The 21,620-nt window shown below is 41.5% G+C and overlaps 1 protein-coding gene across 3 annotated transcripts in view; it reads right to left on the minus strand.

Moving 5' to 3' along the window:
* Positions 1-21,620, minus strand: part of TANC1 (tetratricopeptide repeat, ankyrin repeat and coiled-coil containing 1) — a 193,983-nt gene that overhangs the window by 49,655 nt on the left and 122,708 nt on the right. For all 3 annotated transcript variants that reach the window (XM_075000828.1, XM_075000827.1, XM_075000829.1), the window contains 8 exons: positions 20,147-20,272; positions 18,270-18,551; positions 17,152-17,303; positions 14,968-15,199; positions 11,379-11,545; positions 3,919-4,526; positions 1,154-1,262; positions 372-494 (listed from right to left, as the gene is read on the minus strand). In XM_075000828.1, coding sequence (XP_074856929.1) covers positions 372-494; positions 1,154-1,262; positions 3,919-4,526; positions 11,379-11,545; positions 14,968-15,199; positions 17,152-17,303; positions 18,270-18,551; positions 20,147-20,272 — 1,799 coding nt within the window. The remainder of the gene's footprint in view (positions 1-371; positions 495-1,153; positions 1,263-3,918; positions 4,527-11,378; positions 11,546-14,967; positions 15,200-17,151; positions 17,304-18,269; positions 18,552-20,146; positions 20,273-21,620) is intronic.

The following is a 21,620-nucleotide window of genomic DNA, read 5'->3' on the forward strand; positions in this document are numbered from 1 at the left end:
ACATAAATTTATTCTGAAATTAAATCCCATTAAAATATTTAAGATGTTGAATAATGTCATCCGGAATCTTACTATTTATTTAAAAAATCCACTAATACTCTAGACAAAAAAACTTAAAAGTTGTCCCTAAAAAAACAAACATGTACTTCCCCTTTTGCTGACTTTATAGCCATCAGCAATTTTCCAGAGACCATCTCTGAATGACATGTAGTTATCAGTAGTATTTTAATTATTTATGGTATTTTTACATTAGGTCTAAATCTGTCCTCACTGAAATCAGCAGCAAAATTCCCACTGGTTGCAGTGGTGCAAGACCAGACCCATTTGAGATTCAGGTGGCATGCCCGAGTACAAAATTTGTATTTTCTTACCTTCACATTAGGTGTATAGAGGTTTCTCAGAGAAGCAAGAGCAGCAGACAATCCATCTGTGCTATATCCAATCCACAGAGCTTGAAGATGACTGGAAGAAATTCCAGTTTTTTTACTGAGACCCTAGGAGAAATGAAAAACAGATACTTTTAGAGATAGACTGCAAAGATCATTTACATTTCTTTACATGAATGAGGTATAAAAGATATTTGGCTAAGTCTACACGGGCACAAATCTTCAAAACAGCCATATTTCGAAGATTATTAATGAGGTGCTGAATTGAATATTCAGCACCTCATTAGCATTAGGACGCTTCCAGCCGCAGCACTTCGAAAGCGCTGCTTTCGAACGCGCACGGCTCAGCGCGGCTACACGAGGGTCCTTTTCGAAAGGACCCTGCACCTTTTGAAATCTTCTTATCCCAATCACAGCGATTGGGATAAGGGGATTTCAAAAGGTGTGGGTCGTTTCGAAAAGGACCCCCATGTAGCCACGCCAAGCCGCGCGCTTTCGAAAGCAACGCTTTCGAAGGGCTGCGGCCGGAAGCATCCTAATGCTAATGAGGCCCTGAATATTCAGTTCAGCGCCTCATTAATAATCTTCGAAATATGGCTCTTTCGAAGATTTGTGCCCATGTAGACACAGCCTTTATTTGTAAGAATTGTAGGTATTTATATACCTGGCTTGTAACTATTAAAGCAACCAGCCTGGAATCCTCTCAGCGATGTCATGTATTTTTACTGATAGCATAAAATTGTGTTTCTAAAATTTGTAGCTTTTACCTTGAAAATGTGCGCTTTAAGAATATGATGACCAAGTTCCATCGTTTGCTGGCGGTTTAATTTTCCCTCCTGCCGAGAAAACATGAATGCCAGTAGAGAATGCCCATTCCTAACAAAAGAAAGAAAATGAGACAGCAGCACATTTATTTAGTTTAAAAAAAAAGACTTTCTTGCATCTCCTAATAGTTTCATATATATGTCATGTAAGCTTCAAAGTTTTGTTTCACTCAAACTTTTCAAATCTCTCCATGTGTTGATTTAAACACTAAAACTTTCAAATGCCACAGGAAAGAAAGCTTTTTAATAATTTTTTTGACATCAGGACAGGGGACAACACAGCTCTGTCTCTAAGTAAGAGAGTTCCCTTCTAAAAGAGTAGATTTCCCTTGATCTTGTTCGATTTCAATTCAAAGAGTTGCTTCATGGAAAGCGTATGGGTATCAAGTACCAAATCAGAAGTTCCACGGATGCAGTGAAGGATTATCTGCAGATGGAAGGGGTGAAGTCAACAAGAGGACCTAAACAGATATTTCAGCGTTCTGCTAAATCTGACTGCTACAACTTTCCATGCTTCTACTTTGAAATTAAATTCTGTTAAAACACTCAACAGCCCCTTTTAGCAGTCACCTCTTCAGAAAACTGACACCTTCTGATATAATTCTGGAGATTGTTATATGATTCAAACAGAGTGGGAAATTTTACATAATCCAATAGTTATTATATCAGTTTTATTGGGTAAAACCCAAGAGAACTGAACTCTTTAAATCCTAAAATAGTTAGGTGCAATACTGGTAAGCCCATGCTCAGAACTATTACCAAATTCTACGTAAAGCGATGCATTACCCTACTTCACTAAGGTAGGGAAATCACACTATTTAATTACAGGTTGAACTCTCTAGTCCAGCACACTCTCATTAGGCAACATCCATAATATGGCATGATTTTAGTTATCCAGAGAACATATGTGCGATGAGCCTGACTCATTTAAAAATGTTTTAGAAAGGATTAAACTCCAAATTCCTGAATAGTGCAGCAAAATGGAAAACACAGTCTTCCCCTGCCTTACGAGGGTAATTCGTTCCTGAAACACCCCTCTTAAGGCGAATCCTTGTGAGTTGAAAATGTAATTACCATTAATTTCAATGGGAAAAAATTGTATGCATTCCTGAGCCCCAAAATTTATACCCATTTATGCTAAAACAGCGCCAAATCCCATTAAATCCGGTGCAAGGGAGCGGGCAGGGCAGAGCAAGGCACAGGGAGGCAGTCTGGCCTGAGTGTAGCTTAGGTTAAGCGGGGAGGGGACGCTGCCAGGGGCTGGCTGCGTGGGGACCTAGGCAGGCACAGGGGGCCCCTGGCTGGCGAGGGGCGATGCCTCGCTCATGTGGGGCTGCGCGGTGGAGACTTCCCACCAGCAGCAGCCGAGGTGGCAATGGTAGGCGAGACAGGCGCTAAATGGGAGGGAGCGCCGCAGACAGCGAGCGGCGCCCAAGGCACAGCTGCACAGGGCAGGCGGTGGAGGCCCCCTAGCCACCCAGGGCATGAGGGCAGCAGCGGGGCGGGGATGGGCTGCACACCCAGCATCCACGTCTTGCAGAGCAGCATGATCTACTGCTGGGACTTGGATGAGTCTACCTCCCCGCACCAGACTGCCGCCCTCTCAAAGGGCACCGTCACACCCTGTACGGCCTCTTTGTCAAGACCAACACGGCCGACTCCATCCCCTCAGTTTTTGCCTACCAGAGCCACCAGCCTCCAAATCAGTCCTCGTGAAAGTGAAGAAATGCCTTGTAAACTGAAGTAGGGGTATTAAATGAAACTCCTTGTAAAGCTGAATTCTCATAACTCAAATGAGCATATCTCGGGGTCTGACTGTACAAGCTATCTGAATGTGTGCACAGATGGGTTCACAGTGTTTTTAGTAGTTCTGACTCTCACGATCCATACTCCACAACCCAAGAAAGAGGAGTAAAGCCAAACTGAGACTGGGAATGTTTGAGAAATTAAAAAAAAAAAAAAAAAAAAAAAAGATGCTGATGATGAGACAAAGTATTTATTGCTCTAATGTCAAAGTCTGAGTTTGTAGGAAGCCTTACATTATTTTTCTACTGCCTGTTTTGCCAAAGACATAAAAATAGGAAATTCATCATGCATTACACTTCTTCACTAAGGTTGGGAAATCACACAATTTAATTGCAGGTTGAACACTCTAGTCCAGCACACTCTCATTAGGGGACATCCGTAATCTGGCATGATTTTAGTTAGCCAGAGAACAATTTACCTTGGGTGTAGCCAAGTTTCCTGTGGTTCCATTAAATTTGTTTACAGCCACCACTACTGGCTCTGTGTTCTGTGCTGTTATTTAGCTCTAACTGACGTCTAAATGTCTCTTAAGAGCCCAGTAAGCAGTAGAAGTGTGGGTAATGCTGCTCAACAATATTTACATCCTGTGGTTTGGCAAAAACCCTTGTTCAGCACCAGTCAGGTCCCAAGGGTGCCAGACTGGAGAGGTTCAACCTGTACTAGTAAGGGTAAATTCTGATCTCATATATAAAGGCCCAGTTCTCATTGACTCCCTCCAGAGTTATACATCTAGGCATTAGAAGTCAAAAATTGGCTCTCAACATGTATAGCTTTTCCTATGGGGTGAAAAAAGATCTGTTCTACATTACTCTCTGCTCCCCCATCAGTGTTCCAAAGCGATCATTAAAATTGGTAAAAACAGCTCTTTGTACATATTACAGTTTATCGAGGCCTTAACTTACCTTGGATCACATAAGAAGTTTGTATTTTCACCATCCACTCTCCAAACAAGCCATTCCCTGAAGGAAGGATGGCAGAACATACGTGTTTTGTCACGCCTTTTTATCAGAAAGCACGAAAGGGCCTCCATCCGCTGTCGAAAGTCTTCCCATTCCTGTTCACCATTTATTTGGCCAGCATTAATAGCTTGGAAAATCTGGTCATCTGTTAGGGGATGAAGGGATGCTAGTGCCACATTTAAGACTGGCAGTGCTCTCTCAAAGGCAGAATTAGTCATGAACTTCATGTTGCACTGAAGTAAATAAAGTTCTGAGAGAGACACAGGAACTACCTTGTAGCTTGCACTTTTGATCACCAAGTGACCTTTCTGGAAAAGATCCAGTGTCAATTTCAAATAGAGATAAGATCCCAAGCTCTTCATGATCAGGTGGTTACTCACTTTCCCAATTATGGCTGCATCAGCTTTCCCATTTAAAGATATATTGTTCATAATTTCCTGACTGCTATTGATCCTGTACTGAATATAAGAATTCAAGTCACCATGGATTTCTTTATTATCTGGAAAGTCATCTAGGGATACTTTGAAAAAGGGTAGTGAATTTGTATTTTCCTGTAATTAAAATACAAAATAAAACACACATTATAGCATTCCAGAATTAAAAATTCAGTCTTATATTTTTCTTTTGTGACAATAGGAAAAATCTGTTAACGCTACTATTCCATGTAATATAATAATCTGCTAACAGATAACACATTACACCATATCATACTATATTTCCACACTACATCATCTTTCATCTGAGACTTTTAAATCATTATTAACTGATCCCTGAAGGTTAGATGAAGGATATACAGTGATCACTTCAAATTTAGGGCAGCAGAATGCCAAGTTATCCGAATTGGAATTTGGCCAGGAACCAGTTTTATAAGCATTTGTTTAGAAATAGTTCGATAATGATCTAAAATAGCAGCATACCATCGCCACTGCTTCCAGTAGGTGGTGTTCCTTTGAGGCCGTCCCTCCAAGACTTAACACGCATGACTACATAGTCAGGGCGAACTGACAGTTCTGGAATGGGTGGTCTAGCTACAGTGGTTTTACCTGAACACATATTTATGGTGCCTAACAAACAGTAATTCAAATGATAGACAGCTGCTTCTCATTCAGGACAATGTATATTTGTATAGTCTAGCAAACTTTACAAACACCTTTAGTATAATTAAGCACTTTTATAATACATTGTATTTTGTATGTAATTAAAAACCAACTAAATTAATAAAAAAGATCAACTTTCAAACTGGGTGCACTGACATTATGAAACCACTATATACCCAGGCCTCCCTGAAAAGTGAAACTGCCTTTCTTCGAGATGCATGTCCTCGTGGGTGCTGGGCTTCTCCTGACACTACACATACAAGACTTTTCAAAGCTGTACCTAGCCAGTCCACGCATGCGCAGTCGCTGCATCGTTCCATTTATGCTCTTTTGACCATGCGTGAAGTCTGGCTCAAACTTGTTCCTCGAAACCACTCCAGAATCTGAGAAGCAAGCAAATAAGACAGACTTCGCAGCCGCGAGGAGGGTGAGTAGCAGACCACCCACTGGGACACACATCTCAAAGAACGACAGTTACTGCACTGAGGTGAGTAACTTCACCTTCTTCTTCGAGAGATGTCCCCATGGGTGCTCCATTGTGACTGCTAAGCAGTTCCCCATCAAATAAGAGAAGGAAAAAGGAGTCACCATGTAATTGATGTGGAGAGGACTGCTGAAGCCAGCGAAGTGTCCACAGCCCATCAGCTCGGGATTGCATAGTGACTCATGAAGGTGTCATATAACTTCCAAGCAGCCGCTCTACACGTGTCTCTAAAGGGAAGTTCCTTCAGGAAAGCCATCGAAGTCACCGCTGCCCTCATGCAGCGAGCCCTTGGTTGTGTTGGAAGAAGAATCCAGCTAGAAGAGTAGCGCTGGGCAATGCATGCAGTAATTATGTGAACTTTTTGTTGAGGCGATAAGGGCTCACCCGTGGAGAGCTCTGCAAGTGGACTAGGAGCCGGTCTGTTTTCCAGAATGATTTTGTCCAGTCTACATAAAAAGAAAGTGCTCTGTGCATGTCTAAGGTATGAAGTGATGCCTCCTGCGATGATGAATGTGCCTTAAGATAAAAAGCAGGTAAGACTACTGGTTCATTAGTGTGGAAATCCAAACCTATTTGAGGAACGACAACTGGGTGATGTCTTAGGGTCACCCCATCCTTGGTGAAGACATATATGGAGGCACTGCCATGTGAGATGATATCTCACTGACTCTACAGGCTGACATAATAGCAATGAGGAAAACCACCTTCATGGTAAGTGGTTGCAGAGAGATGGTAGCCAAAGGCTCAAATGGTGGCCCCCATCAATGCCCGGAGCAGTAAATACAGACTCCATGGGGTAAGGACCATCCGCAGGGGAGGTACATATTTGTTAGCCCTTTGAGAAATTTTTTAGTAATTGGATGGGTGAACACTCAGAACCCTTCAATAAGTCCTCTGAAGGCCGTAATCACTGCAAGATGAATTCTGAGTGTTCAGTGCCAACCCCACATCTTTTAAGTGCACTAGACAGTCCAAAATAGTATGAAGAGGCGGCGCCAATGATTCCACATGCTGTGCTGAGCAACAGACTGCAAATTCATGCCACTTTGAACGGCAAGTAGTCCTCGTATTCTGTTGCCTAGTGTACTTTAGAATTTCCCTGACCTGTGCAGAAGAGAGGAGTTCAGAGTCATCGAACCACCCAGGAATCAAGCTGAAAGGCGTACTGTGCATATTTGGGGATGCTGCAAGGTTACTTGGTTCTGAGTTAGTTCTGGTAAAAGTGGCAGAGGAAAGGGACATTCACTGCAGGAGGGGAAATGAATGCTGTTGAGCCCGTGCAGAGGCCATTAGTATTATGGTGGTCCCATCCACTTTGACCTTGTGTAGAAATCTGGGGATGAGTATGATAGGAGGAAGACATAGGAAAGAGGGCCTTTCCATGCCTGTAAGAATGCATCGCCTAACAACCTGTGTCCCATTTGCGCTCTGGAGCAACCACTTTGGTATTTCTTGTAGTGACAGTGGTGAAGAGATCACTGAGGGGAGTCCCCCAGTGCTGAAATAGAGAGCAGACAAGTCTGTCATGGAGTTCCCATTCTTGATCCGGCACAAAGCATCTGGCTCAATGAGTCTGTAGCAAATTTGTTGAGCCCAGGTACATATGATGCTTAAAGTGTGATGTTCCGAGTGCACCACTTCCAAAGTCAAATTGACTCCACACAGAGGAAATGTGATCATGCCCCTCCCTGGTGACTGATGTAGTATATTGTTGTGAAATTGTCTGTTACGATCTTCACTGTGGCACCATGAATGTATTGTAGGAAGTGTTGGCAAGCTTTGAAAACTGCCTTGAGTTCCAGCAGGTTGATACGAAGAAAGTGTTCTTGAGGATACCACTGGCCCTGGATGGAGAGATCATCCACTTGAGCCCCGCAGACTAGCAGGGGTGTGTCCGTGGTGATATGCCAAGAATGTTGTCTAGAGTGAAACAGAACTCCAGATAGGAGATTTCGTTGACTTCGCCATGATTGGAAAGACTAAAAAACATGAGCAGATGGCACTGCCAAGCGATGAAGGCTGCAGTGTGTGCTGTTGTAAATGATGACTATCCAATGCTGTAGCAAACAGAAATGATGTCTGGCGTGTTGCACCACAAAGGCTGTTGCTGCCACATGGCCCATGAGCCTGAGACATACTATTACTTGGACAGTGGCACTGCCCGTGATGATGCTTACAAGGTCTTGAATCACCTGAAACTTGTGAAGGGGCAGGTAAAGTTCTTCCTATAATGGTATCAAGTTGAGCCCCAATGAACTCCAAGTCCCATGTGGGTTGGAGAGTTGACTTTTTCTAATTGATACGTAGACCTAGGGAGTGGAAGACATTCTTTGTAGTGAGCACCATACATGTGGTTTCTGTGGGCAAGGGGCCTTTTAAGAGACAGTCATCTTGATAGAGGAATATCATGACCCCTTGCTGATTAAAATAGCTGCCGCCGCCACCAGTGTTTTGGAGAATGCCCTGGATGCCGTACAGTGTCCACATGATAGGACTCTGTATTGAAATGGTCTACACCTACTGTGAAATGTAGGAGCCATCTGTGAGCTGAATGAACTGTCACATGAAAGTAAGCGTGTTGAAGGTAGAGAGCAGCAAACCAGTCATTGAGGTCTAGGACCCGTATCTTGAACCACTGCTTTCACACGTCTATTTAGCAGTCGTAAATCCAGAATTGGTCTCCACCCTCTGGTTTTCTTCTGCATGAGGAAGTAGTGGGAGTAGAAGCCTTTGCCCTTGAATTCATCCGGGACACACTCTACTGCTCCTATGGATAGGAGATGGTGTACTTCCACATGACGTAAAAATCTCGTGAGAGGGGTCCCTGAAGCAGGGTGGGGTGGGCAGTATAGTGAGTGGGATGGAGATAAAAGGTATGGTGTAACTTGATTTTATGATCTCCAGAACCCACCTGTTGGTTGTGATAGAGGCCCACTGATGAAGAAGGGGTCTCAGCTGGTGATGGAAAGTGTTGGGAAGTTGGGAGGTGTATGTGGTGATGCTGCTGCTCTTGACCAGGAAGTCAAACTTGCTGCCTGGTTGTCTGAAGTTGATTGCGACCCCCCTGATTTTGGCACCTTTGGGGTCTCTGTTGTGCGTGAGGTTGATTATAAAGCCTGGTAGGTTGTTGGAACTGCATCCAATAGTACGCAAACTCATAATGTCCCTGGTAGGGATAATACTGTCTCCTTCTATGAGAAATATACATTCCCTGTGTTCCAACTGTAGTACGAGAGTCCTTGCTAGAATGGAGGATGGAATCAGTGTTTTTTCCGAACAGTTTCTTTTTGTCAAACAGCAAGTCTTTGACTTTAGTTTGCAGCTCTTCAGGTATTGTGGCTGCCCGCAAATATGAGGCATGCTGCATTACTACTGTGGTAGCGGTAGCCTGTGCCGCCATATCTGCAACGTCCAGGGCTCTCTGGACAGCAGTTCTGGCCATGGCATAGCTCTCTTTCACCACTGACTTGAGAATTGGCCTCTGACTCTGACAGGTAGTCCATGAGGGGCATAAGCTTAACATAGTTTATCAAAGTCATGGCTGGATAAAATGAGCTGCATAATTGGCTATACATAACTGTAAGGCTGCCAAGGTATAGAGCTTTCTTCCAAGGATGTCCAGACATTTGACATCATTGTCATCTACAGCACTTCTGAACAGGGTATGTGTGATCTGTGTAACATAGCATCTGCTACCACTGAGTTAGGCCACAGATGGGTAAAGAGGAATTCCATCCCCTTTGCAGGTACAAAGTACTTTTTGTCTGACTTTTTGTTAGTAGGAAGAGCTGAAACAGGAGTTTGCCATATGTCACTGGCTGCTTCAAGTATGGCTTCATCCAGGGGAATGGTTACTTTGCAGAACTGTGTGGATTGTAAATTTTTTAGAAGCTGGTGTCATTTTTCCTGAACTTTGTCTGTTTGCACATCCACTTGAAAAAGATAATTACATTGTCTAATGTCATGGGGGGAGGGGGGGCACGAGATGGCCCCTGGTATAAAGGCCTTGTCCAGTGAGGAGGAAGAGTGATTGCTACGAGAGGCATCAGGACACTGCTCCTCTACTTTGGAAGCTGGTGCCATCTCAGACTTCAGATGTTGAAGGGATGGAGAGTGTAGTGGTGGAGAAAGAGCAGCTGAAATAGGCGACAACCAAGGAGATGTGTAGCCAGCTGTGGAATGTACCCTTGATCAAGACCTATTGTAGTAACCTCATCAAGGAGAGAAACTGTGTTGGGAGGAGTATCGATGATGGCCATGATAGTGGTAGTTGCTAGAATGGGGGAAGTGCCCTGAGCCATAGGAACGCCTGTGCAAGACCCAGCAAGGGTCCCCATGTCAAGGAGAGAAGGATTGGCAAGACATCTGAGAGGACTGTGAACAAGAAAGTGAGAGGTGTCTGTGGTGGTACGGGTTCTCATCCACAGGAGGAGTAAGAAGGGAGAGGGTAGCCTGCAAAGTTCATAATATCGTGGGTTGAGTCTTTCTGATCTGCCTGAGCTCAGAGTGGGCAACCTCAGGGCCGTCAGGGATGGAGATAGTGACAGAGAAAAGGTAGGCGATGGCAACCATGGAGTAAAAGTACAGTACCGAGATTTAGTCAGTGCCTTCCTCAGTGCTGCGCTGCAAGGAGCCACTGGTGCTGCTGGCTCCCACGTGGGCGGTGCTGAAGAATGAGATGGAGATACCATCAGTGCCAAAGCCAGCGTTGGAGTGCTTGGGGCCAGTAATTTGGAAGAAGTCCGTGTTGGTGTGGCCAGTTCTGAATGTTTCAGTACTGAGGACTACAGTGCCTTTGGCATCAATTTGGCCATTTTAGAAGACGAGGCCACCTTAGAATGTGAAGAGGCAGTGGCAGAGGTGCCAGGCTTATCAGCCACATCAGATCAGCCCTGTCAAATAGCAGACAGGGATCTGGTTGGTGAGGTCTTAGACTTCTTTGATGGAATGGCCGTTGTGTAGAAACCCTGAGTTTATGCAGGGGCTACTCTAATGACCTCACAGTGTCATCCTCAGAAGGCTGATGAGCCTTATCAAATAAAATAATTTTAAGGTGCATTTCACGGTTGCACCACACCCTTGCCATTAGCTTGCTGCAATGATGGCATTTCTGGGGAATGTGGGCTTCTCCAAAGCACCTTATGCATGAGGAGTGTCCGTTCGAGGAGGGCATTGCTTCGCAGCACTGATCACAACTGTGCCAGACATGGTAACTGACTCACCTAAAGCCCAATCCAACAGGATGTAGTAAGAACAAGCAACATTCTTAAAAACAGAGAACATTATGAACAACAAACTTTAACTCCGTCTTCCACTTAAGTAACTTTAAACTTTTCTTTTTTTTTTTTAGGCAAACGAAATATCAACAGTTAACAAGAACACAACTAACGCTTGAGAAACTAAGAAGGGAAGGATTCAAGTCTCGCAATGTCGAAGACTGAGAGAGGCAGGTAGCTCTGTCTGCAGCCTGGGGCAGTTGAGAGGAAGTAGTTTGAGCCAGACCATGTGTGTGGTCAAAAAAAGCGCAAATGAAACCATGCAGCAACTGTGCATGCATGGACCAACTAGATACAGCTTTGAAGAGTCTCCAATCTGTGGCGCCAGAATGAGCCCAGCACGTAGAGTGGAGCACCCACAGGGACATCACTCAAAGAAGAATCAAATAATTGTTTCATGAATTTGTGCTAGAGAAATACTTCTTCAAAATGGATGATTCTTTCGGAAGAAATCCCATATAGTGTTTTCTCAGGGCAATAGGCTACAGCAGTATACAAGGTCACTTTTCAGAGCAAAAGAAGCTAAACTAAAAATATGATATTTACCTGAAAGTTAGTTCTTACAGTCACAATCAGCTTCAGCCAGGAAGGAAATGTAGAGATAATATTTGCGATAAATGAAGAAAGTGTATCCCCATAATCAGGTTTGTGGAATTCAGCCTCGTTTAAACCATCTATCAAAATGATGTAGTCCTCCTCTGCAATTCTCTTGTCTAAACAACAGAAGTCAAGAATAACAGGAGATTGAACATTTTCCACACAAACAGGCTAACTGAAACTTTGCAAGTTAGCATATTCAACCAAAAATCACCGCTAATCGTTTATTTCATTTTAGATTAAAATTGAATTTTTAAAATTGATTTTTTTTATGCTGTTTGCTTTTTGAGCAGTTTACTTTCTTTAGTTAATGAAAATGGCTCATGGCTTCATTTTCTACATCTCATCACTAGCACTCTGCTGCAGTGTCTGGGCTACAAATATTGCCAGAGAACATCTACACACTTCCAAGTGTTTTCACAGTCTCACTTTATATTAGACTCCATTATATAAATGTTATTCTGAATAGGTTAAATGATTAATAGATGTTATCAGCAGGCTATAGATATGAGTAGCAGGTATTACAGATGATTATAAGCATATCAAAAGAAGGTTCCAGTGTAATTATATGTACTTACTGACTGATTTTTAACAATACCTTTATTGATCATTTATTAGAACCTTTAAAAACCACTATAACACAAAAAGCTGTGTAAATAAGATATGGGGCAACATATCGAACAAATACAGCTGCTGAGTATGTGAGCACTGTCCATTCTGTGCATCAAATTAGGCAAGGGTCCCATAGAAAAAACAACAACATGTGATGACAGAAATAAGGAAAGTATCATAATGGACATGCAGAAGGGGGCTGAACTAAGGTTCCATAAGCAATCTTAATTGTGACACTTCCTAATTTTGGTCACTGGACTTCACAATTTTAATAATTTTCTCTCAACATTACACAGGAAAGGCTATTTCCCAAAATTTTGAAAAAGCAAGCTCTGCCTCTTGAGCTGATAGCACAAGTCATTCTCTATGCAGACCAACACTACAGAGGGACAACGCATACTTTGCCAATGGATATCTCGGTTATTTCCTGAGAACAAAAGAATGGTAAGAATTGAAAATCCTGGGTCCCATTCTAAGCTGTGGAGGACAGCCTGCTACAGGGGGTGGGGATAGGAGAGACTCTTTTCTGGACATCCTTTCAGAGAGGAGCCCTTTCCCACCACAAATCCCCATTTCAGCTCCATTTACCAAACCTACACTGTCCTAGGTTCCACTACGTTCAGGCTTCCTATCCAAGTCTCAACAACTCCTAGCCTGACACCTTTCAACAGGCCACAGCAGTCTCTCCCACATTCACCATCCTTCTCAGCTTCCAACCCTTGTCCCATTCTCAATTCTTGCCCCACAGCCTGGCTCCTTCCCATATACCTGAATCTCTGGTCCATGCTCCTGCAGGACAATGGATGTTGCTGAAACAGAGACCCCCACTGGTTGGGAGTGGGGGCCAGTTGGGAGTCCAAAGGCAGAGGAGCCAGAGCCTGGACTAGCGACACAGGGGATGGCGGCCACAAATCCAGCTGGGGCCAGGAGCAGAGCCCAGGGACCAGGGCCAGCAGCAGAACTAATGAACAGGAAGGGAACCTGGAACTAGGAGCCAGAATCCAGGAGGGGCACTGACCTTTTCTTGTCTAGCATATTCCCTAGTTCAGGACCAGGTGCTGGACCAGAGAGATCCAAGCGTATCTGGTTTTGGTCCCACCTTACCTTTCCCTCCTGTTAGCCCACTGGTGCTCAGTCACAATCTTTACTCGGACTCCTGATGCAGTCTCAGTCACCACTGCTTGCTGGAGCATGCTCGTTGCCGAAGGAATCTCACGAAATTTAGCTGCTAAAATCTCACTAGCCTGTACTGAGCATCTGCAAACTGTGATTTTTTTAAAAAACTAATGGATTTGGCCAAACTTGAGTGGATTTTCCTGGCAGTGGCAAAAAGCACACCCTGAGACATGCCACTCTGCCCCCGAAAACATGTCAAGTTCCTGCTCCACAGCATAGGAGCTTTACAAAGAAAAAATTTCAGAATTATTTAACATGGTCAAAAGATGTACCCTCCCTCCCCGCCCCTTCAGACTTGTATTCAGAATCAGACAAACAGCTTTACTGAAGTTTTGCAAATTCAACCAGAGGAAGACACCCAGCATGCACAATTTCAGCCCAAACAGTTAAAATATGGCAAAGTTATATGCAACTGAAAACTGGCTCTTAGAATTAGAAATTGCTGGTGACCTTAATAGGAGCCCTACCTGTAATTTACCCTTAATTATAAGCGTGACTATGTTTTCAATGACATTTAAAAAAAAGTCATGAAAACATTACTTTTAATATTAGATATTGGAGGGTATTGTTTCAAAAATAAAATACTTCCATCCGAAAATTGTCTAGTGTTGGTATAAGGAACATCTATAATGATTATCACTGAAAAGAAAAAGTTTACTAAAGCCATTTCTACACCTTTAATCACCTCCTTTGGGCTGTGTCATCACTATGAGATAAAATGAAATCTAAAGGAGTTAGCTCGAAATTAAAACATCACTATGTTAACTGTACATACCATTAGCTCAATTTATTGAGCCCTAATACCGATAACAAAATGTCACTATTACCGAATGGTCAATTTTGACTTTTGAATTTAAAATTTCAAATAAAGGCTAGTGTGGAAGCACCATGTCTTTAATTCAAATGTACTAGCCTCCAGAAGTGTCCTGAATGTATCCCACAAAGCTACACAGTGATCCTCCATGTATGGCTGCTGCGTCTTCCATTGCTCTCCATTCAGGTGTGCAGAAAAAAGATCACAGGAAGCCCACAAATTTTTGATTGACTTAGAATTTGAATTTTGCAGTGCCCAGGCCTGCAGATATAAAGGTCTGGACATGCAGCTGATGGAACCAGGTGGGGGTGGACAGGGCTGATAGCACAGCTGCCCACTACTACACTAGCATCTGCAGAGGACACACAGCACAGGGACTTGGACAAGTTTGGGGGAGGGCTGAAAGCACTGTTGCCTACTGCTATGCCAGTGTCTGCAGCAGACACAAGGCTGATGGAACCAGGCAGGGGATGGACCAGGAAGATAGCACAGCTGCCCGCCAACATACACAGAGGACACGTGGCACAGGGAACCTGGACAGATCTGGGGGAGGTCTGAATTCTGTTACTGAGTGCTCTGCATTCTGAGACAGTGTTTTGCATTCTGGGATTCTAACATGAAACACCCACAAGCAACCATGGCTAAGGCACTATGGGATAGGTACCCACAATGCACTACTCACGCTGTCCAACTTGCATAGGGCAATGGGGGCAAAGAAACACGACATGGAAAAACGGTGGGTGGAAATTCAAGAAGGTTTGTAGACACAAATTCGAATTCATAAGAACGAGGTTGAAGTCAAATTTATTAAAAATCAAATGTAACTCATAGTGTAGACATAGTCTCAGATCATTACATACCTATATCAGATTATAAAAGATCAAACAGTCCTAGCAAAGTTGAGAGAGTTTCTGAGTTGCCTGCTGCTTGGCATACCTTTCCTGAGGTTATCAAGTGGTTCCAACACTCCTCTTCTAAAAGCTGCTGCTGGATCTTGGACACAGGACCTAAGGCTAAGCATACTTTGTAGGTGAGGTTCTTTTATTAGAAGATCTCTATATGCTGTTAACTGATGTGACCGGCAAAGTAAAGCTGCGATACTGTGCACAAATTCTGGGACAAGACAGGTATATGTGTTGTCAGCTTGGCAATAGTGGTAGGCAACAACCTAAAATATAAAATTATCACATGTTTATGGATAACAAGGTGGAAATAAGTTTCTTTTAGTTAAGACCACAAACATTAAGATATGTCCCTGTATACCACACCCAGGCTATGTTCAATTTTAGAAAAGTTACCCTGATTAATATTTTGTGAATGATTAACCTAATGGAGTCATGGCACAAGGAAAACAGGGAAACAGTATTACTATAGCAGAAATGCAAACAGTTATTTTGAATAAAATCAATAAAATACTAATTTGAGTCCCTGCCTCTTGGAAAAGTCTTGCCTTGGCATTTTTACATGACTGGGGTTCAGCAGGTTATACAGAGTTTGATGCCCCTGCCATAACACAAGAAAAAATTTCAGAACAAAACCCGGAAAGAACGCTTTATCTGAACAAGCTCATAAGCGGATTTTTACAGTATTGCCATAGGTAGCTGACTGCTGCAGAAAAAGAGTACAATGCGCCTTAAAGAGAGGAAGACTCATGGCTCAGGCTTCTGATTATTTCTGTGAAAAATCAACCCATCAAAATGATAAACAATCTTTATACTTCATGCAAACGTGTCATGTAATAGTAACAGAGAGGGAGCCGTGCTAGTCTATACACTATCAAAACCAAAAAGCAGTCAAGTAGCACTTTAAAGATTAACAAAATAATTTATTAGGTGAGCTTTCGTGGGACAGACCCACTTCTTCAGACTGTAGCCATACCAGAACAGACTCAATATTTAAGGCATAGAGAACCAAACACAGTAATCAAGGAGGACAAATCAGAAAAAAATGATCAAGGTGAGCAAATCAGAGAGTAGGGGGTAGAAGGGAGGGGGAAGGTCAAAAATTAGATTAAGCTAAGTATATAAACGAGCCCCTATAGTGACTCAGAAATTGGAATTTTCTGAGTCATTGTAGGGGCTCGTTTGCATACGTGGCTTAATCTAATTCTTGACCTTCCCCCCACCCCCTTCTACCCCTCTACTCTCTGATTTGCTCACCTTGATCATTTTTTTCTGATTTGTCCTCCTTGATTACTGTTTTTGGTTCTCTATGCCTTAAATATTGAGTCTGTTCTGGTATGGCTACGGTCTGAAGAAGTGGGTCTGTCCCACGAAAGCTCACCTAATAAATTATTTTGTTCGTCTTTGAAGTGCTACTTGACTGCTTGTGTGTGTCATATAATGGTTTTCATGGCTTTAAACCATGGGTGTCCAACCTTTTGGCTTGCCTGGGCCGCATTGAGTGAAGAGGAATTGTCTTGGGCCGCATATAAAATATATAATATAGTTAATGTATATAAATCACATAATAATGTTAAAAGTTTACGATCTGTGGGGCCGCATTACTAGCTGTCCAGGGCTGCATGCGGCCTGCGGGCCGCAGGTTGGACACTCCTGCTTTAAACTATTTAGCACCTTCCCCACTGGATACAAGTAGAATAGGTGCTTTAAAACACTGCCTTATAACAAAATTTCGCAAAAGATTGAGGAACCTGTATGTTATTAAATATGTGTAACTCTGATGTAGAACAATTTCATCATTTATACAAAATCAGTTTCTCAGCATAATATAATGCAATGCAAAAGTCACTTATAGTCAAATACTAGATAGTCACAGATTATCAATGGTCTGTGGTACAAGTAATTTAAACTACAGTAATATAGCTTTTAAACTCTTTGTAGATTGAAAGAAGAGTTAATTTAAGATGTTTAGTAATTTCAGTCTCAGGGGCAGTAGCTTGTTTTGGTTCTCAAGTACAAGACATTTTACTAGAAAGACTATAATATGAAGCACCAGATTCCCTGACCTCTTTACATCATGTTCCACTATACATTTCTGTCCCTGTTACAGAGTTTTAAACTGATAAGAAACCCAAGGAAAAGGACAATATCCCAGCAACATGTCACAGACATTTCAGTTTTGAGTGTATGAGAAACCTACTGAATGGTGAAAGATTACCTTTGAAGCAAGACGTCTCACAGATTCATCTACTTGATTTTGATGTTCAGGGGTACTAGGATCACTCAAAATTTTCACTGAATTGTTACCATTTGTGGGAGGAGCAGGTGGTGGTAATTTAGTGAGGGGAATCTCTTGACAGGAGTCATTGCCTACAAAAATGCACAGACTAATGTTACGATTACAGACTACCACTTTGGGTACAATATATAGATAATGGAACTTTAAAGTTTTGGGTAAAATTTACAAATTACATCTTTTTAAATACACATCATCTTCAAAGGTAAAGAGCTACAACATAACGTATGCATGCATGTATTATCATTTTTACACTCTATGAGGCTTAACTGACCTCAGAGCTGCAGAAATAGAAAATACAGAGAAGAAATACAGTGATGCAAAAAAGGCACAATTCTAAATGTAGAAACTCATTAAATCATATAATGTACAAGGGCTCAACAGATGTGGAGAATATTAATTATAGCATCACAATAGCCTTTTCTTCACATCATCAACATGGTACATTTGAAAAGCGTCAGCACTGGATATACTTGGAGTACATCAGAAGACTGATATTCTCTCACCTCAGATAAACTAGAGGTGGGGGAAAGTGAAGGCAGTAAAAGGGATAAAGTGTCACCTTCCTAGCACGATCTTCTATTTAATCTCAGATTCTGTGAAACTGTTAAAAAAATCTGGGCAGCACGATAGAGGGGAAGATTGTACTGGAGCACCATCTCTCTGCAAACCAACAATAGCTGAGGATTGGATAAAAGGCCTAGGAAGCAAAGTTCAACAGACCCTTTCTGCCAAGTGAGTTTGGATGCCGGAAAACAGTGTGATGATATTGTTTCCATACACACTCAGGGGAGAGGGGGATGGAGGGGGTTCTGGTTGTGGGGGTGGGTTCACTCAATTAAGAAGCTGAACCCCTGCTCTATACAGTTGGAGGTTATTGTTAAAGCATGTCATGTTGATGGAACTTCCTTGCCCCCCAAGGAGAACTGTTTATGTAGGGGACAATAGTGCCAATAATTACTTATGTCTGCCAATCAAGCAATATCCTGGCCCTTTCTATAGTGTAATAACCCAAAAAATTACTTAAACAAGAAACGTACTTTTAGGGGGTGAATTAGGACTGTTTGAAGCAATTTGCCTCATACGACTTCCATGGCAGCTAAGTGCCACCAGCTTTGAAATTATAGCAGTCTTTCCAAACCCCACATTTCCAACAATAACTGCTCCCCTGTTTTCTGCCAGCTCAGGATTCTTGAAGGTTTCTTCCATCATTTGAAACAGCCAGTCTCTTCCGACAAACACAGAGTCTGTTGTTATGCTTGGCACTTCAAACAACAGTGGCTTTAGCAAAATGTCTTGAGGCTTATAGGGAGCAAAACGTGCTGAGAAGTGGAAAGGAGGAAAAAAAAAGTTTATTAGAAAAAATATTATAATACAATAAAAACCTATTTATTTGCAGCAGCATTTTTGAAGACAATTTCAATAACTTTTGGTGTGTAAATTCACAATTTCAGAGGATTTCTTTTCAGCACTTTTGCCATAAAATATTACAAATGACTTTCTGAACTCTAGATTAACAGTTTAGTTGTGGATTAAAACAACTTTATGTTCAAACACACAATTATTGGATTTCTTTTGGGTGGGGGGACAGAGGGGCTCCACTTTTATATTTAAAATGTTGGAGAACTGTGAAAATGTGAGACTTAATAAAATACAATTTTTCTATATATTTGAAAATGCATGCTCTTCTAATGTAGGGCCTGACACTGGGAGTTGTCAGAGAGTGCTGTGTGTGCTAAGCACTATACATGGTCACATCCTTAGACATTACACACATAGAAAAATGCATGTGCTCAACATCTCTGAAAATCTAACAAATATCTTCTTGTTACCATTACGTATTCTCAAACAGATAATGAAAGAGCTATAGGGACTAACTAATCAGGTTTTGATTGTAAAGATTACTTAACCATGAATAAATTATAAAAAACATATACAATTTTTAAATGATTTCTTAAGAAAGGTTATGTTTCATTCTTTTTCTATCACTTAACTGATGTTGATAAAGTCAATATGAATGAGGATAGCATAACAGCCACATAGTGATTCACTGAAAAGCAGTGAAAACCTTTGACTGCTCACATGTTTTTTTGTTTGTGTTGATAATCTAAACAGAAGCAGTAGGCGGCCAAGGTAAAGTTTAGATGAGAAAATAAAACAAAATAAAATAAAATTTGCACACAATCTGCAAGGATAAAAAAGCCACTATTTCTGACCTGAAAGCCACCCCTATACTGGATTATTTTAGAACCATCATACCAATCCTTAATGCGTTAATTACTTTTCTTACGTAACTAAGATTCAGGTGGAAAGACATCCTTGAGATTGACTGTAAGTCTGTTTTTTAACACACAGTACCAACATGGTTACCTGAATGCCATGTAAAATACTGAATAAATTCATCTGAAGTCTTGCTTGTATAACTGCCCAGAGGCAGACTCAAACCTAGGACCTCTGGAGCTTCATGCAGGCACCTCTACAGTTTCAGATAAAAGATACCTGGCTCTCAGCTTAGGCTGTAGATGACACTTATTCTTTCTCTGTGAAGTAGTCTAGGTGCCAGTACATGAGACACTGAACCATACACAGCTGTGTATGTTATACTTAGATGATCAAAGGACTCTACAATATAAACATTAGAGGCACATGATTCAGTTATGGATACAGAAGGTTCAGATAATCCCAGTTTTGCTGTACATGCATGTTAATTATATGTTTGCTTTCTATTAAAAACATCTCTTTCTGATATATAGCATGCCATACTGAAAGATGTGTGAGAGGCACTTTTTATGATCAACATAGGGTTAAACTTCTAAACACTTCTGCAGGGTGGATTTTTGCAGAAATTTCAGCTTTGCCATATTACAAGGACTATTACTGTGTGCCTATTCTAAAATAACTACACATGTATAAATACCTTTACTTTCTTGTTGTACTCTTCCTCCTGCAGTATTATGCCAAGGTAAACGAATTGAAGTGCGTAATGGAGCATTCCTTTGTCCATCCAAATAGCTCAGATCTTCTAACTTGGTGGAACTCGTTGCTAGGATATTAAGAACTTACGTTTATTTCTTCAGTTGAATAATTACACATAACTGTTTAGCAGCATGAATTAATAACTATTATAGTCTTGCCTTCAATGTAGAATTCACAGTTTAATTTTTCCTGCAGTTACATCCTCAGAAATTATAGGCAAGGTTTTTGGTTTTGCTTTTGTTTTTTTTTATGAACATGCCCATTTTCCTCTGGAAATGTAAATCTTTTAACCGTAATAAGATTTTAAATGTCCCACCAGCACCACGAACTGTCCAGTTAAAGAAGTCATTTTTATCAGACATGCTTCTGTTTGTTATATATATTTAATCTCAAATATTACTACCAAAATTTAAAATGATGCTAAAACTTGTAAATGAAAAGTTGTGGGGAAGCTATATATTGAATTTTTATGACAAGTCTGGCAGTCAGAAATTATTTAGTAAAGCTTCAATACTTCCCAGCAGAAACACAGCAAGGTAGCTAGATGAATCTTCTGCCTGAGTGATTTCATTCATAGTTGCTGGCAATTCAAATCGTACAATTAGACAAGCAGATACTGTGTGCACTATTTCACCACATCCAGAATATTAACAATCACCCTATTAATTGTCTCGCTTCATATTCCTTTGCAGAACTAAACAGATTTATAAACCATATAAGTTGATAGGAAGAGACACCTTCTGAAACAGTAACTGATCATGCTCTGTATTTATGGGAATAAAATGTAATGATAATTCCAGTTCATTGGCACACTTCCAATTCTTTCTAAGACTGGGAGAAGTAATAAAAAACATACTGTAGTAAGCTTACCATTACATGCAACTTAAACAGAAACCTTTAGCTATTATTGCAGTGGTGGGTTCAAGTCATGCACATTATATGTCTCCTACAGAGTGCTCTGGGATCAAATGCACTGAAGTGGAACATTATATTTCTTTCCCTATCACCATTTAGGTCTTTTGCTCCCCCACCCTCCTTTTGGCAGGTATTCATCTCCTCTTTCTCTGCCTTGTGTTTCAAACAAAACCAACAGGTTTTTTTTTTTTTTACTTTGTTGTTTGAGAACACTAGTACTTAAAGGCAACATTCGCAAATTGCTGCTTGCAGTATCTGCAGACAGCTCATATATGCAGTTGATCCTGGTACGATTGTTCCTTTTTGCCCTTAAACATTTCATGAAGAGAGATAGAAATAAAAAAAGTTGAAGACCCAGAAAACTTACCACACAACACTATATTATAGGGAAACACATTCTAAGTCTGTATCTCTTAACCAGAATCTTCTAAAGCAGCACTTCACCTTGTGGCAGAGCCTGAATTCTTTCCTCTCCTGTGCTTCCTCATAAAAGAGTAGAG

Source organism: Carettochelys insculpta, chromosome 8, assembly GCF_033958435.1.
Source record: "Carettochelys insculpta isolate YL-2023 chromosome 8, ASM3395843v1, whole genome shotgun sequence".
NCBI lineage: Eukaryota > Metazoa > Chordata > Testudines > Carettochelyidae > Carettochelys > Carettochelys insculpta.